Source organism: Sinohyriopsis cumingii, chromosome 5 (genome assembly GCF_028554795.1).
Source record: "Sinohyriopsis cumingii isolate HCF-2022 chromosome 5, ASM2855479v2, whole genome shotgun sequence".
Lineage (NCBI taxonomy): Eukaryota > Metazoa > Mollusca > Bivalvia > Unionida > Unionidae > Sinohyriopsis > Sinohyriopsis cumingii.
In genome coordinates, this window is record NC_142965.1 from 28,961,335 (window position 1) to 28,979,080 (window position 17,746).

At 35.3% G+C, this 17,746-nt stretch overlaps 1 protein-coding gene across 3 annotated transcripts in view; it reads right to left on the reverse strand.

Annotated features, from left to right (window-relative positions):
* Positions 1–17,746, reverse strand: part of LOC149798859 (GPALPP motifs-containing protein 1-like) — a 34,427-nt gene that overhangs the window by 5,674 nt on the left and 11,007 nt on the right. For all 3 annotated transcript variants that reach the window (XM_089957770.1, XM_089957769.1, XM_089957771.1), the window contains exons 2-6: positions 16,014–16,633; positions 10,407–10,586; positions 8,507–8,602; positions 2,475–2,534; positions 560–722 (exon numbers count right to left, since the gene is read on the reverse strand). In XM_089957770.1, the coding sequence (XP_089813896.1) occupies positions 561–722; positions 2,475–2,534; positions 8,507–8,602; positions 10,407–10,586; positions 16,014–16,633 (1,118 nt within the window). In that variant the 3' untranslated portion in view covers position 560. The remainder of the gene's footprint in view (positions 1–559; positions 723–2,474; positions 2,535–8,506; positions 8,603–10,406; positions 10,587–16,013; positions 16,634–17,746) is intronic.

Genomic DNA, 17,746 nt, shown 5'->3' on the forward strand with positions numbered 1-17,746 from the left:
AAAAAGGCTGCATAAGAAACTCTGACACTGACAGACAAGCTAAATATCATAGTTACATGCAAGTACTGATCACAGAAAAGAAAGAATAGTGAAAAGAAAAATTTAAAACACAAGAACTGCTTAATTGTAAACCAATCAAATATCATGTAACAAATGATGATCAGTTCACTATCCAAAATGGCTGAATGATATTTTGCAACAAAAATGGAGCAGAATCATCAAGATTCTGAAATGAAATATATCACATGTCAAAACAATGTTCTTGTTTTCTTTCATACCCATGTTGGGGTTGAAAATCTGTATTTACATTATACTACAGTTCATATAATATACACCAAAATAAAGTAGTCCAAAGTTGTCAGTGTATTTTTCTTGCCGTAAGAAGTTAACATTTTATTATGGATCATTCAATCAATATAAACTTTGTAATGGCTGGTACATAATTCTCTTTTTTATATCACTGCCTATTCAGTGTCAATTTTATAAATATACTAATAATCCTCTGACATAGTGTCATGTCTACTGGTTGAAAGTTTGTCACATACCCAAGCAAGATTACCTTAAAGAAACTGAGACTGTGAGTGGCCATGATCAAATCGTGTGTGCAGGTCCTGAGATCTCTTTATTAAGGCTTTTCTCTGTGCTTCATCAAAACGATGTACTTGAAGATCAGACTCTCTGTCAAATGGACGTCTCTCCTTTGGCTTGTCCTTCTCTTTCTTCTAGAATAGGTAAGATGGCATAACTTTATTGAAATATAGATTATCTACAATGAAACTTGACCTATTTATTTTTTTTAAATTGAAGTCACTGGGTTAAATTAAACTATAAAGGCAGGGTTTGGGGTAGGGTACAGTGTAACAGCATTTATCATGTGCACAAAACTGAGCAAAATGCAAAAACTTGACAAAGAATGTACAATATATATGTATTTACAAAGTTATCAACCTCAATACCCATCCTATGGAACCAAATTCCAAACTGTTTCCAAGGAAATCATGAAAGAATGGTTGATTCAGTGAGGCTATTCATATATATATGATTCTGGATTAGTATAACAGCTCTCCTCTTCTTGGTAGACATAAGCCAGAAATGTTATGGTCTCCAAACGATATCTTCCAAATCTAGACTAGTAAGCAAAACATTCTTAAACATATTTTCATACTATCAAATTTTCATAGCAGTAGATGATTTTATGAAGTCTCTCTGTTGCAAATGTTATGTTTGCCATATCAAAGATAACACACTTTAATAAACACACAACATTTGTATTGTCAGAAATCATACAAAAATATCCTAGATCAATCAAAGAATGCCCCTTTGAATAAAAGTGATGCTAAGAGTTGCCTAACACATCACAATTTTCTTGGAATTTACAACCATGCATTCCTGGCATTCCATTACCAATTAACTCTGTGGCTTAAATCAGTCCCAAAAATGGATTTCATGTGCATTTTATTCAGCACAACTTTTTTCCACATAATGAAGAACACAAACCAAGGGAGCTAATCTTCAAGAATATACCTACAATCAGAACACAGTTTAAGATGTGATCAGTACTAATTATGATGAACATTAACGCAGAAAATGTGCTCAAATAATAAAAAAACATTTCAGTGTAGAGTGTACATATAATGTTGAATACTCTGAGATAAGAATAAGTATTAGTGATGTCCCATAAAATTCTTCCCCCAAAAGTAGCTGAATGTACAACTTTCATGAAATGTAGGTAAGAAAGAAAATAAAATTTCCAGAATTGGACTGAAAACATCCCACTCAAAACATATCTCCAGCATCAGCATTCTTGCATTATAATGTGTTTCAGGAACATGTAAAGCTGGAATGGCTTGTAACTATGAACTAGAAAACTGAATATAAAACTAGAATGGATTGAATTTCTGAACTAGAAAATTGAATATAAAGCTAGAATGGATTTTAACTGAAAACGGCAGCAGAGTAGGACTATCAATTATCTCTTGAGGACTGCATCACAAAATCTAACATGGTTACTTAAGTATGATAGATGAAAGTAGGATCACAATTAGCTACTTTTGTACTAAGCTAGTCTGTCATGGCTGGTGACTCTTAAAATGTATCCATATTCAAAAGACCATACCTGTGAGTTATGGAAATGTAAAAAACTTCATGACAAATCTAATTCTTGTCACCAAAATATCAGTCGTCTATTAATGTTGCAGATTCTTCTAAAGATGAACGAACATCTCAATTTCACTGGCAATATAAGTGTGTGTCATATAAACCTGAAAGCAAATATATAACTTTTAGCCTGAAACATAAACTGAACATCACTTTTAATTGTTTGAGGCATTGAAGTAGTATGTCCCACAGGGTGCATGCACATTATCAAGTTTCCTGACAATACAGGTAAAGCAAGTATCATTCATCTCTCTGTCCCCTCCCTCTCTCTGTGTCCCCATACCTCAAAATAACTTTTTGTTCCTTATACATCTCACCTTTTTTCTGTTCCGTTCCTTTTGGTGCATTTCCAGTAATGACACTGGTCGTTTTGATTTCTATAATTAAATAAATTCATAATCAATTTTAACAAATATTTAAACTGCCCATATGGGTGTATTTATTTTATTCCATTAAAATATGAATAGGTATTAAATCAGAAGGATGATACCAAAATGTATTCAACAAAAAAGGCAGCCCCTCCAGCCCTGTATTCTTTAAACTTTTTGAAGTTGAAACCTATACTAATACTTAAAAAAAAAAAAATCAAATAAGATACTTTCAGATTATGTACGTTAATGAAACTGATCAGCCTGGAGGAAGGACACAAGATAAAAAAGGCTCATAAAATTTAAAGGACTCTAGCTTAATTCTACTTAATGTTACTGACTGTTAAAGTTTTGAGACTTTCTGCTCAAGTTTCATGCTCAATAAGTAATAAGAATATAGGACAGGGACTATCTAGGGACTATATATAAAAATACCCTGTTTGCTTGATATTGCTGAGGAATGTCACTTGACATGGATTATATACAAATCTACTGATATATTTTCTTCCAAGTTCACAGAAATAACAAGTATGAGATGTCACTGGCATACAGTCATACAGGCACACATCAGGGTCATATGGTAGAGCTATATTCATATGTTGTACCAGATTAATTTTTTTCCTTCACAAAAAAACAATGACAGTTTTTATTCTATTACATAACCCAATTTATTTACACCTAGCTATATAGTGTCAATAGAATTAAAAGCAAATAACATGTATAAAAATTTGTTTCAACAACATAAAAAGGTATTTATTATTGTTGTGTTTTTATGGCGGTTCCTTCTCTTTTTTTTCTAGCACCATATAATATACATAGAAAAAATTACTCAGTAATATGTATATTGATTCAATATTTTTTGTTGTTGTGACTAATGATTGTGATAGACAAATAAATTAATGTCTTAAACATTGGACAGATAACTCCTTAAAGTTATGGCATTTATCATAACATACTACTAATGTCTGAAACATACATGAACCTTGGCTATGATTGGCTTTTATTGTTCTGGTTAGCTATATATATCCTGTGCATGTGTATATATAATTATTATTATTATTACAACTCTATGGTCCTAAAATAAATAAGGAAAAGAGAAGAAACAAGCTTTGCAAAATTCAACAAATAATTTATTTCCCTTGAATACAAATAGTGAAAATGTAAAAGGAACTTAAGGTATTGTAAATTAAATCCAAAATAATCCTAGAATTACTATACAAGTCCTAATGAATAAAGTTCTGAATAAACTTTAGTGGTATTCCAATATTTTCAAACACTGAAGGTGCTGATGTGCCTGTTGTGGCTGGTAGTCGTCTTTAATGTTCTAATGTACAAAGAACCTGAATTTTAATGATGTGCCAACAGTCTTTTGCTGAATCACAGTAATATAATAGTTTCCTTGTTTGAATTCACTAAAATTCAAAGTTAATGTCTCTTTCCAAGAATATTACAGATGAGCACATTGTATTTCCAGAGAAGAACACTTTGAATTACATGTTTTCAACCCAAATCAAACACAGAACACAACGATTCTGCCTAAAGATCTTATAGCACAAATGACTAACTTTCAAGTAAACAAGATTTATATTTAAAAAATAAGACACAAAAGAATAACCTGTATGAGGGCCAAAAGTTCATTTCTAGAAAAATCTAAGCTATAATTAGTAGATCCGTTACTAAAATTATAATAAAGAACATGGTAAACACTATGTCCTTGACGCAAACCCAGATAAATATGTTTGCTTTTATTGACAAAGATCCTAATATTAAATCCACAATTATAGAAGAAATATTAACTGTGTATTATTTGTTTACAGAATTTTAAAAAAATCAATGATTTTGGTCAGGTAAACAACAAACTACAAACTGGATTTTGGACAAGGTCAGCCACAAGATACAATTTTACATAACCCACAGCATATAATGAATAAAAAAACTAACAAACCATGCAAATTATATATATATGTATATATATAACTGTCCTCTGTAAAGAATACGCTTTATTAAAGTATCAGTTATAAGCTGTAATTTCAAACCCCAACAGAAATACAGCTGTACATAAGTACTGTATGGAGTTATCTCCCTTATGCCATACAATTCCCACCATTGTGCTGTGCCTGGAAATTTACTTTGTGTCTCAGTATGATTCAGTATGCTTTAATAACATCAATAGTGATTTGTTGTGGAGTTTTTTTTTATCTTAAGCACCACATAATTTACACTGAAAGGTCATCAGTAATGTGCATAATAATTTAGCATTTTTTGTCTTTTAGGCATTGTGCAACTAATAACATATACAGGTATATACTTGTACATAGGTACTATAAGGAATTATCTCCTGTACCCCATACAAATTCTACACAGAAACAACTTTTTCACTATGCTGTGCCATGACTAGTTATGAATAGTATTTAATACCCAGATGAGAGCTTGTAGGGGTTATGTCCTCCTTCCCAGGTTTAACTGGGACAAAGAGGAATCTTTGAGCTCCACAAACCAGATTAGTCAACTTCAGATAAAGTCTGAGCACATATACTGGGTGCTATTTGAAAGCTTCATTGATTGTGTCAATACAGGAGAAATGTCAAATAATTTCCTTTTTTTTAGGGATTGCCCAATGATAGCAGCCAATTCCTGGCAATGAAACTGGGCTGTGTTACAAGGACCACCAAACCATCTGATTGACACTGAATGTAGGCTGGGTCAACACAGCGGGAATATAATTTTTTTTCTCACTGACTCTGCATGTGGAAACAAACACTATCAGAAAACGGGTTATGTATGAAAGAAGCTTCAGTGAGGTCCTGATTAAGGGATCAAATTTGTTTGAATTCAGCCAAGTCAGAACCCAGGAAAGATTCCACTTCGGGAAACCATGTGAGTAAGTAAGACCTAATAGGTCAAAATTGGTCAACATATCAGAGAGGTCTTTTGTTATGATCATGATCTTTCTTACCATGGCGATGGAATGTACCCTTGACAGTAATCAGCTCAAAGGGTCAATATTTTTTACTTTGCACACCAGCCCCTGAAAATGTGCCACTTCCTGTTGTAAACCTTTAAAGTGGAGGGCCTTCTAGCTCATGCAATTCTTTCCATGACTGAAGAGTTGAATTGTTTCTGCTGCAAGGCTCTCCATGCAAGAGCTTGGCATGAAGGAAAAGATGGTCTGGGCAAAGATGGGTTCGAGGCTGTTTGAGAACATGTGACCTAGCGAGGCTCTTCAATTGCTAGACTGAGATCATTTACCCAGGATCTGTCCAGTGGAAATTGGCAATATGAATCATTGCACACTTCCTACCCCTCAAATTCTGCATAATCTAAGATCACTGGGAGTGGGAGATAGGCAAAGAGCCACAGAACCTCCCAACTGAGAGAAAGAGCATCAATAGACCAGGCCTCATGATCTGGTACTGGGAAAGAAAGGTGGACATTTTTTATATTCCACCTGGTTGTGAAAGATCAATCATTGGATGCCCCTGTAACTGGCAAATCTGGTGAAAGACTGATGGATGGAGGGACCATTCTGATTTAAGAATATGTGCCATCCTTGCCAGAGAATTGGCCAAGACACCGAGTCTGCTGGGAACCTGTCTGATCTGAATGTCGATGTTACATTGTGTGTGCCACCACTGGAATGCCCAGACCAAAATGTGGGTGATTTGGAACTGCCCTGTTTGTGGATTATGACACCACATCCAAGTTGTCTGACATGAAAATGTGGAGACGGGCTGATTTGGTACTGCGGAGTATGACACCACAATCAAGCTGTCTGACATAAGAGCACTTTCTTGTACTAAAGAGGTGGCTCCAAAAATGAAAGGCTTTAATGACAGCTTTTGACCCTAAAATCAATATGCTTTGGTTGGGTATGTCATCTAGACCTACATTTATAATATAACAAGATTATTATAATTGGCACATTCCAGGACTAACCCAAGTTACCATAGATACCAAAAAATTTATGTGCAGAAACCACTTTTATTAATACTAGCTGTCAGTGACCTTGACCTTTGATTTTTTTAAATGCCTAAAATCAATAAGCTTCTTCTGTACCCCAAGCATAAGCCATCTAAACAAACTGATCAAGGTCTGTGATATAGAGCTATGTTTTTTGGCTGACACCATTTTTCTTCATTCAATCAAAGACTCTGACCTTTGCAATTTTGATCATAAATTCAAAGGTTTCTTCCTTAGCCTAAGTTCAAGCCATCCACAAAATCTGGTCCAGGTATGTGATGTAGAACTAATGTTATAGTGTGAAAAACAGTTTTATTCTTTCAGTCAATATGACCATGACCTTTCAATCTCAAAATTCATGTGCTACTTCCATACCCCAAGTGTAAATTATCCATAAATGCCGTTAATTATATATGGTGTAGAAATCGTTATTGTGCAGAAACCAGTGTTCTTCTCTGTTATAATAATCTTAACATTTTGACCTTTGATCTGGAAATTGAGTTCTTTTCTTATCCCATGTGCAAACCATCCACAACATCTGTTAACTGCTGATAGTGGAAAACTTATATTATTGTAGAGAAATGAAATTAGTAACAGATGGATGGGTAAAATCATAATATAAATTTACAATGCCTTACAGTAAGCATATACAAATTATGTCTTATTCTTTAAAATTACATCTATGGTAGTATGTACATTCAAGAACATCTACTAAATCATGAGAACTTGAATCAATTACACACTCTGCTATTCAGTGTGTAACTAATTTTCAAGCTTCATTAATAACCAGTTGAGACCAATGCATTTTGTAGTCTGAATATACCTCCCTGTTTGTTTGTACCCCCCACACACCGATTTCTGTTGCTGTAGGTTTAATGCCATTTTTCAGCACATGATAGGCTATACATGGTGGCCAGTATTAATGGTGGAGGAAGAACCCGGGAAAACTCTGGAAAGAACCACGACCCACAAGAAGCGACTGGCAAGCTTTCTCATGTACCCACATTGGCCGAATCCAAGACTCGAACCCGTGCAGACAGAGGTGAGATGGCAGTGATCCGTAACAGAAAGCGCTTTAGACCACTCGGCCACTCAGGGCCCCCTACCACACTGATTTAAAAATGAAAAACACAAAAGAAATGCAAGATGCACAGAACTTAATCTGTTCATTCACTGATTTATAATTTCAAACCCGATTATGACCATGGGTGCCCTAACACCGTTATTGTTTGCATATTTCATACCAAACGGAAGTTTACAGTGTAGAAGACAACCATGCTCGCTGGTCATTTCCAGTTTTTGCACAAGTCCATTTTCAGTGAAGGGGTAACTACACATGTATGTAGATAGAAGGAAAATACTAATTCATCTGCTTCTGATATTTACAATGTTGAATCAAGCAAAGGAAAGAATAACAACTACAAATCTGCCTTTCCCATGGATTTGATAGGCAGTGTAATTTCTATTTACATGTGTACAAAGGGATATAACTCTCAAATCTCAACCTTATCTGGCAGTTTACATGTAGGATGAACTTGGATGGACCATGTCACTCTTTGTCTGAGGAATATAGACTAGCCCACAGTGTATGCAAAATACACTGTGTTAGCATGGAAGATCTGTTAAACATGAAACATGCAGACAATGCCAGTGTTAGGGCCACTTTAATCATAGGTTAGAAATTATAAATCACTGAATGAAATGACTAAGTTCTGTGCAATTTTTACACATTAAAGATTTTAGTTGTTGAAATCGGGGGGGGGGGGGGGGTACAAAAAAGGGTATTTATGCAAAAACAATAGAAATGCACCTCCCTGCAAATGTAGCTATCCTTCAACTCAGATAAACTTACAAAATAAAAATCAATTCTATTTCAACTGAAATAAGCTTAAAATAAGTAGACTGCCCTCTAATTTCCATGCTATTTCAATTTGATGGCTATCCAAGTTCAATTTAACAGTCAGTACTTGGCATACCATCTTGATATGAACTATATGAATTATAATAATTCCATGGCTTACATTGTACTCATCAATTTCCTGTGCCAACTTGTTATCTTTCCCTGAAGTACTATATTCCTGCACATCTGACTTCCTCTTCTTTCCACCACAGCTCTCCTGAAAACATGACGACATTTGTAATTCACTTAAATACATGTGCATGAGAGCATGGCATTTCTACAAGTTTTGTATAAAACGACAAAGCACCTTTCTTCTCCCCAAAAATAGTACTGCATTTAATGTTGTGCAAAATTTGGCAGTTCTGTAAACATGCATTTAATCGCAAAGAAAGTTTAGTTGATAATGTACTATCAACCTTTGAATATATACAGCTATAACATGATATTCACAATGGCTGCCATAGTGACCATAGTGGATGTCAGATTGGCACCATTTTCAAGTAGTACCAACTAGATATTATAAGAGGTTTTCTGGTGCAACCCCATTGCTGATATGGTGTTCCATCTTGGAAAAGGAACGTTAAAAGTTTGAAGATGGCAGCTTTTGTGGCCATATTGGATATCAGATCAGCACAATTTTTATTTAAGAAGTCTTCTGTTGTAAGCCCCATGCTAATACAAATTTCCACTCAGGATGAGTAGCAGAAAAAAGATTACCAAGCTGGCTGCTGTGGTGACCATGTTGGATATCATATTGGCATCATTTTCATTTTACACCACCGAGGTACCATGGTAATGCTTCTGGTGAAAACACCATGCATGATGTGATTTTCCATCCAGGAGGTATAGTGATAAGATTTTCAAGACTACTGCCATGATGTCCATATCAGACACCAGATTTGCACAATTTTCACTTAGGACCAACCAGGCATCATAAGTTGATAAGATAAGTAACAGAAATTGTGAAAACCAACAAGTTTTGTAAAATTCAATAAATATCTAATTTTCCTAGAACACAAAATGAAAATTTAAAAAATTCTTAGTGTTGTGAATTAAATCCCAAACAGTCCTAAAATTGTATCACAAATCCAAATGTATAGAGTTCCAAATGAATTCCAGTGGTATTGCGAATAAATTTCAATACTGAATGTGCTGATATGCCAATAGCTTTGAATGTGCTGATGTGTCAGCAATCTTGTTGTATCACAATGATATAATCCAAAACGTCTTTGAATGACTTCACAATAATCCCAAAATAGTTATTTGGTCAAAGAAGTATTAATAAGCACTTTGCAATTCCAGAAAATAATTTAAATAAATCCTCTCAAATATTAGCTGAAACACAACTAAAACTGATTCCTTCAAGACCAGTGTTAAGATATGGAATGAGTAATTTTGAAGTAAGCAACATTAATATAAAAAGCTATGACACAATAACAAACCAGGATGAAGGTCAACCTCCTTTCTAGAACATTCAAAGTTGTCAACAAGATCTGGAATTTCCAAGAGAAAAACCAATGTCCTAAATCTGATTCAAGTACACATGTTTACCCTCATTAATAATGATCTCAATATTTAATCTATAATCATTGAGAACTGTCTACTATGTATTATGTTGTTTACAAAAATAAATGACACTAGTCAGATAGGCCCTTAACTCAATTACTGACCAATGTCAATCACACAATATAGATATACATATAATAAAAATATACAAATAATAAAAACTAAATACACATAAAACTTCCACGTGCAAAAGTGTTACTGCAGATGCCAATATACGATTATTTCAATAAACAAGTCCACATGCTTTCTGTAAATTTATTTTAGCTTTCACACCTACTCAAAATATTCTTTTATTGGTTAAAAAAAAAGGCTGTTATGCAGAAAGTAACACACTCTACAATGTATGTACACATTAAATCTCAGCTATATCTTGGTTGGACATTAAAAAATATTCCAATGAAAGATCAAACCACTACTGGAAGTTGTTCTGGTTGTGCTGCAGTAAATACATATACCTTTTCCTTCCGCACCCTATCAGCTGGTGTATCAGTCCACACTGACCTGTCTTCATTAACGGGTGCAGCATTGGTGCGGAATGATCTTGATGTCAGACCAAAGTTTTTCCCAATCTCAGGTGGTAGCTCTGTCATCCATGCTTCCCGAAGAGGAACCCCTGTATCAGACTTTGCAGACTCCTAATAAAATGACAAATGAAATGTATGAACATTCATTAAACTTTCTATAAGAATCAATTAACATCTAAAGCAAACTGAACTGCTCTCTGCAAGAACAAGTGGGTTAAGTTTCTCTCTGAGATTGGGGAAAAGTGATGAACAATGGCTAGAATTTACTCCTGAAAAGGCTGGAGCTGGGATTTGGGGTGGGTGGGTCTGTGCTGGGAATGCACAACTAGGGGTAAGATAATAGGTCTCTGAGATCACTGAGATCTGACTAGATAATAGGCCTCTGAGTGAATGAGAATTTCCAAATTTAATCATTTACATCCAAACAAAGTCTTTTTCAATTGATCCATTAATCCCAAAATTGTGGATCCAAGGACTCCATTCCCAACAACCCACTAAAAATCCTTGTGAGAATTGGGAGTATCTATTTCAGTGAATATTTATTTAGGTGCTTAATTGTTTACCTTCATCAGCTTTACTTTCAACTTTATAAGTTTTCATATATACCATTAAATTACTTGTTCTTGTGTTATTAATGTGCTATTTGTGTTACCTTTTAGAACAGTAATGTATTATGAACATTTGTTTAAAGTCAGATTATTATTCAAAGTAATATGAAGTAAATAAAAATGTCCCAGTTTAATGTAATAAAATCTCTTTCAGCTCTCTTCACCTGTTAATTACATGATGCTTCACACATTGCCAGTGACAGAATCGACTGGCAGTTCAATAGTACTAGCATGAATTTAGGACTGAGTGACATTAATTTAAGAGGCAAATTTACCTTCATCCATGGCTTGCAGAAATTGTACACAGGGCCCAGATCTGGCAAGTAAACATATAAATTGTGCACAGGACCTAAATCTGGCATGTCAACACATAAATTGTACACAGGACCTAGATCTGGCAAGCAAATAAATTGTGCACAGGACCCAGATCTGGCATGTCAACAAATAAATTGTACACAGGATTCAGATCTGGTTGATTGGGTGATTGATTGTTATTTTTATGGCACACCAGCACTGTTAGGCTATTTAGCTCCATACAAAAGGTTATATGTATGACCATTTAAAAATGATAAAAGGTTTCATATTGACCAGCAATATCAAAACCAAACAGTTGAAAGTAAATTGATAAGATGGTTAAGGGTAACATATAAAGCTTTCCGATCAATAGGGAATGTAAATGGCATATGTTAATAAAGACAGATGAAAAGTTGTTGAAAATAAGGGACAGTAAAAACATTATACAAAAATGCTCAAGGTAAAATTACCTCCTGATTGACCCATTCAGCCACCGTCTTCTAGGAAGTCTTCTAAGACCTGGGTAATGGAAAGCTAAAGGGGTAAACTGTAGGGGCAATGGTGGTATCAAGAGAGATAAAAGAGGAAAGATAAAGAAGGTGAGCAAGTATATAAAGACTTCCTAGGGCTCGGCATGACCAGCCTATTTTCGAGACCAGTCCCATCCCAACCACTCGTCTAGAAGAGGTCGAGGCCAGAGCAGTGTACTGCATCAGAAGGCCTCTGCTCAACTTCCAGGATCCTTTCCTCCCCTGACACAGCATGCAGCCCACGGCAAAAAGGTTGCCTTCTACTAAGTCACCTCTTATGACATGTAGTGAGGACATGACGGGCCAATTCTACAACCATGGACCCGCATGGGGTGATACATATCTGGCATGTCAACACTAAGTTATGCACAGGGCCTATATCTGGCATGTCAATACATAAATTGTACACAGGAACTAGATCTGGCAAGTAAACACATAAATTGTGCACAGGACCTAGATCTGGCAAGTAAAACATGCAAATTGTACACAGAACCCAGATCTGCCATGTCAATACATAAATTGTACACAGGACCTAGATCTGGCAAGTAAATACATAAATTATGCATAGGACCCAGATCTGGATGTAAATACATAAATTGTACACATGACCTAGATCTGGCATGTCTACACATAAATTGTGCATATGATGCAGATTTGGCATGTAAACATATAAATTGTGCACAGGACCCAGATCTGGATGTAAACACAAATTATACAAATGACCTAGATCTGGCATGTCTACATATAAATTGTGCACACAACCCAGATTTGGCATGTAAACATATTAACTGTACACAGGACCTAGATCTGGCATGTAAGCCATGAACTGTGCACAGGACCCAGATCTGTCATGTAAACACATTTATTGTGCACAAGACCTAGATTTAGCATGTCAACACATAAACTGTGCACAGGAAGGACCTAGATCCAGCATATCAACACTGATAAATTGCCAAACCAAGAGGCTACAAACTATTCCATAAAACTGTACCATCATATGCAACGAGTTCTTAAAAGTTCAAACTTTATATCAGAGTCAGAAAAACCACTCATCCTGACTGGGCAAAATTTGCTGGACTGAGTAAAATTTTAACATGTACTCATCCCTGGGCCAAGTAGATGCAGATTTACACCTTCAGAAAAGTACAAGTGCATTTTATAGCCATAACACTCACCAAAGTTCAGCATCACTTAACAGCTGGCATATGTCAGTTATAAATATCCTATGCCTAATTTGCCATCTTGTTTTCAGTCTAGAATATGTTGTAAAGGACATGATTTTGTGTTTTTGTAATTGATTTTTATATCAGATGTAAGCTTTATATCAAAATGATTAAATATTATGAGCATAATCTGTTGCAGATTATCACATTTACTCTTGGTTTCTTGCTGGTCTTTCCATTTTCAGTGACTTGTCAGTAATGTAGGCATCTGGTCAGGCAATGTTACAGCTTTGACAGGTCAATGGTATTTTCAAGACAGCAGCTTCATTGATTCTGGGAAATATAGGGTGTGTGTGTGTAAACAAATATTTGCAACTTTGGTAGCAAACCTTCCCCCTTGCTGTTTGTACTGTTTTTACTCAAAGACTGATATCCGCACCCGATAAATCTTTTCAAACCCTGGCACTTGCCTATGCAAAGAAGATAAATACAATGATTATCTTTATTGTCTTTAATATTGTTAGAGCCGTGGAAAGCCTTCTTCAGGCACGTCACATTTAACATATTTATTACAATAATTATCTCACAATTATCTTCTTAATTTACTGCTTCTCTATTCATCTTTCCCTTAGGATGATACATATCAGAATCCCTAATCAGCTAGCCTTTGGCCTTTATATACACTGGTGCCATGTGACCTATTACATTCCCAACGAGTCTATTTCTAACTGGACCATCCCATTCTCAATATCGGTCACCTATCAAAATGACCTACTTGTGATGCAAGGGAAAATTGCTAAAAGACATTGTCATCCTAAAGGGAAGATGCTAGCTGATATTTGTGTAAGCATGTAATTACTTTTCACAAGAAAGATGTTGAAAGCATAAATCCAAATTTGTAATTTAAGTCTCAGCCAATTCTCATTAACTTTCACATAATGCATCCTATTGTTATCCATTTAATATGCAGAGAAATTCAAGACAACTGACTGGTTAAAATCTAGTTGGGGTAATCACCTAAAAATGTCCCATTTCATTCGGCCAATAACCAATCTTCGTTTTAAAGGCACAGCTGTGTAGATCTCTAAAGTGGAGGCTTGACCAAAATAGATAATTTAGTATGAAAGTTGGTGGAAATGCTGACTGTCAGAAATTCTTCTTTTAAATGCAAGTCACCAATATTTTTCTGATATCCTTACTATGGCATGGTAATGTATTAATAACTCTGTAGTCTTGAAAATACAAGTCATCAGGGGCAAGGGAATCAATGTCTGACCAGATCAAAATCATAAAATGTTGATATTCTCTTGTCACATAACTCTTACAGAATGTATAATAACCCATTCCTAAGGGAAAGCAGTCAAGTGGAAAAGTCTAGTGTGTTCAGTATGATTTGGACAAGAATGAATAACTCTTGTAACTCACTTGTCACAGGGACATATGCTTGGGAAATTTTTTCCTGAGCCCTGATAAATCTTTGTTTTAACTTTACCATGGACTTCTGCTATCGTCTCTTACAAACAAACAAACATTAAGATTCTCTGTCACTAAATTATTTAAGGCCTTGAAAGTAAGATCCCACCACCAATGACTTTTTACATTACATCTTTAAGCAACACTGTGAAACAGGACAAGGCTATTGGAATTTTCATGTCTAAAATTAAAAGTATACAAATATTTAAAACACAAAATTTCAACAAATGACTGTCACCCCTTCCAACCCTGGGGGAATCCAGGATCTGAAACATTCAATGGCATTAACCCAACCACCTGAAACATCCAACTAGATATGATTATGCTCACTTAATTGGTATATAGTTCAATTACTGACAGATGGACAGATTCACAGATGAACATTACCTAAAACAAAATATTAGCAAAAGTGCACGTGTAAATACACTGAAACCCCGGAATTCTGATTAATAAATAATGATAAATAAGCCAATTATGAAAAATTATGGTAACATGTACCTGCTGTTAATCTAATTGTTTATTCAGTTGTTTAAAAGACCAATGGAATATTTTTGTTTGTGAATTTAATTAAATACCCAGGCTTTGTTAACAAGGCTTTTGATGCTTTGCAGATGGAGACTGACAAAACAGTATTCTAAAAGTCTGATTCACTCAACTGATTTTCAAAGAGAAATATAATTACATCAGTGACTGTCATTTTTCTTCACTTCCATGTCAAGATGCCTGAATAATCAGTTAAATGTCATAGGTCTGAACTACCGTTACAAGTTCAAATTAGCCTGATCAAAGAAACTGAATTGGTCTCAAAACCTATGCCAAAGAAACTTTAACAGAAATATCTACCGTTTCAGATTTCTAAACAAAATTGAATTCTACAATCATTCTAACCCCCACCCCTCCTCTCTCTCTTGTCAGTTAAGCACTTATAATTAAAATAGGAATCAAATCATTTCATAATAAAGGTAAAACCCGTTATAACTTGATGCTCGGGGTCCAAAGAATAACATCACGATATAAGTGAGATCATGGTAACAAATTTTTAGAAAAACTTCCCCATAGAAAATGTGCATTGAAGTTTCAATGTCATAGTTTTAACTAACCTTTTGATCATATATCGTTTGTTTTGTTCACCGGGTTTCATCAGACATCAAATATACTTCAGTTTTGAAAATTGTTTACACATCAATATGGCAGAAATGGTACACAGTGAAATTAAGGCAACATTAAATGCAGTGCTGGGATTAAAAATCTGCTAGGGATACAAATAATCTGCATTTCTGAAAGCATGTATTTAATATGTTAAAAATAAAGATCACCATAAATTACAAAATGGGAGCCATGCTGCCATCATGTTATAGGCAGAATCACGTTATAACGAATCACATTATAATGAGTTTTGTATTTTGTGGCATAAATATTCAATGGAGTCTCTTAAAGTGTTTTTCTTCAGCCATGTATATGCAATCTTACTTTCTTTGTGAGTTTATCTTTCATTTGCCTTGCTCTCTGTTCAATCTCCTTGGCTACAGATGACTGCTCATCAGGTTTTGATGCTAACAATGATGGCAGTGGACCGATTACAGCTTCCTCCTCCTGTGTCTTGGAATCAGAACTGTCTCCCTCTTGCTGTGGAAATCCTGGGGGCAATGTTGGGCCCAGTCTAACTTTTCTGTCATCAGACTCATCATTAGAATAACCAGGAGGTAGAAGTGGCCCTATTGAAGTCCTAAACTCCTCCATGCTGGTGTTAGCAGGTTTGGATTTTTCAAAGTTGGGTGGTAATGCAGGTCCATATGCCTCCATACTGTCCTTCTCCTCAATGTCTTTTTGTAGAGGAAGAGTGGTAGGTGGGCTAGGACCATCGGTATTGTCCTCACTATCTTTCTTTGAATCCAAGGAAGGGCCCTGTCTAAATCCTGGGGGCAATGCTGGTCCAATAAAATCATCTTCTTCTTCACTTTCAGAGTTTAAGGAACTTTTCTCAGACTTAGATGTAGATGAAGATTGGGCATCCAGTGTTGGTCTCTTGAAAGAAATACAATTCTTTCCCAACAGACTCTCTCCAAATCCTTCAGTGGAATCTCTAAGTTCTGTTATAAAAAATAAAGAACTTCAGAAAAGATAAAGAAAGGAAGATATTCTTTGCCTGGCAAGGAAATCAAAAGACTCAGATTTAGTTTCTTACATCTGGCAGATTAAGAGTACTGCCCCAAACTATGGTGCCTAGTGACAGTTATGTGAGGTACAGTCTGGTGCTTGCTAGTGGTAGTGCTTTTATTTTAATAATAATTTTAATATTTTTATTATTATTAATTGTTATTAATGCATTTTTGTCATGACTGTGTTTTGATGTTCCTGGCATCAATGCTGATTGGTACCCAGAAATTCAAGGCTGATTAATGCCCAGCAAATTCAATGTTGATTGGTGCCCAACAAATTCAATGCTGATTGGTGCCTAGTAAATTCAGTGCTGAGTGGTACCCAGCAAATTCAATGCTGATTGGTGCCCAACAAATTCAGTGCTGATCGGTGCCTAGCAAATTCAATGCTGAGTGGTATCCAGCAAATTCAATGCTGATTGGTACCCAGTAAATTCAATGCTGATCAGTGCCCAGCCAATTCAATGGTAATTGGTGCCCAACAAATTCAATGGTGATTGGTACCCACCAAATTCAATGCTGATTGGTGCCCACCAAATTCAATGCTGATTGGTGCCCAGCTAATTCAATGCTGATTGGTGCCCAACAAATGCAATGCTGATTGGAAGCATGCTATAGGATGCATCTTATAATTGCTTATTAATAAAGAACACACGATGTTTTCTTTTACAAAATAAAGAATTTTGGCTGCAGTTATAGTATCTGTTTTCTTTGTGTTTGTGAAATAACAAGTCTCTTTGTGTGCATATACTGCAGTTTGTGATAAATTTACAAATATCCTCAGTGACTACAGCTAAACAATGTACATGTAATCAATTTTAATTTGTGTTAACTTTCAGTATGTGTGCTGGATAGCATATTAAGCAAAATCTGTTTGAATGGACATAAAGTGTTATGAAATTCAAATGACAAAAGCCCAACAAGTGTCAATCATTGCCAGAAACCAATCTCTAACCATGACCTAGATTATACATACAATCATTATAATAATGTAAGCAAGTGCTGACTGAAATGAATTCTGATACTGAGATCATTTCATAATGC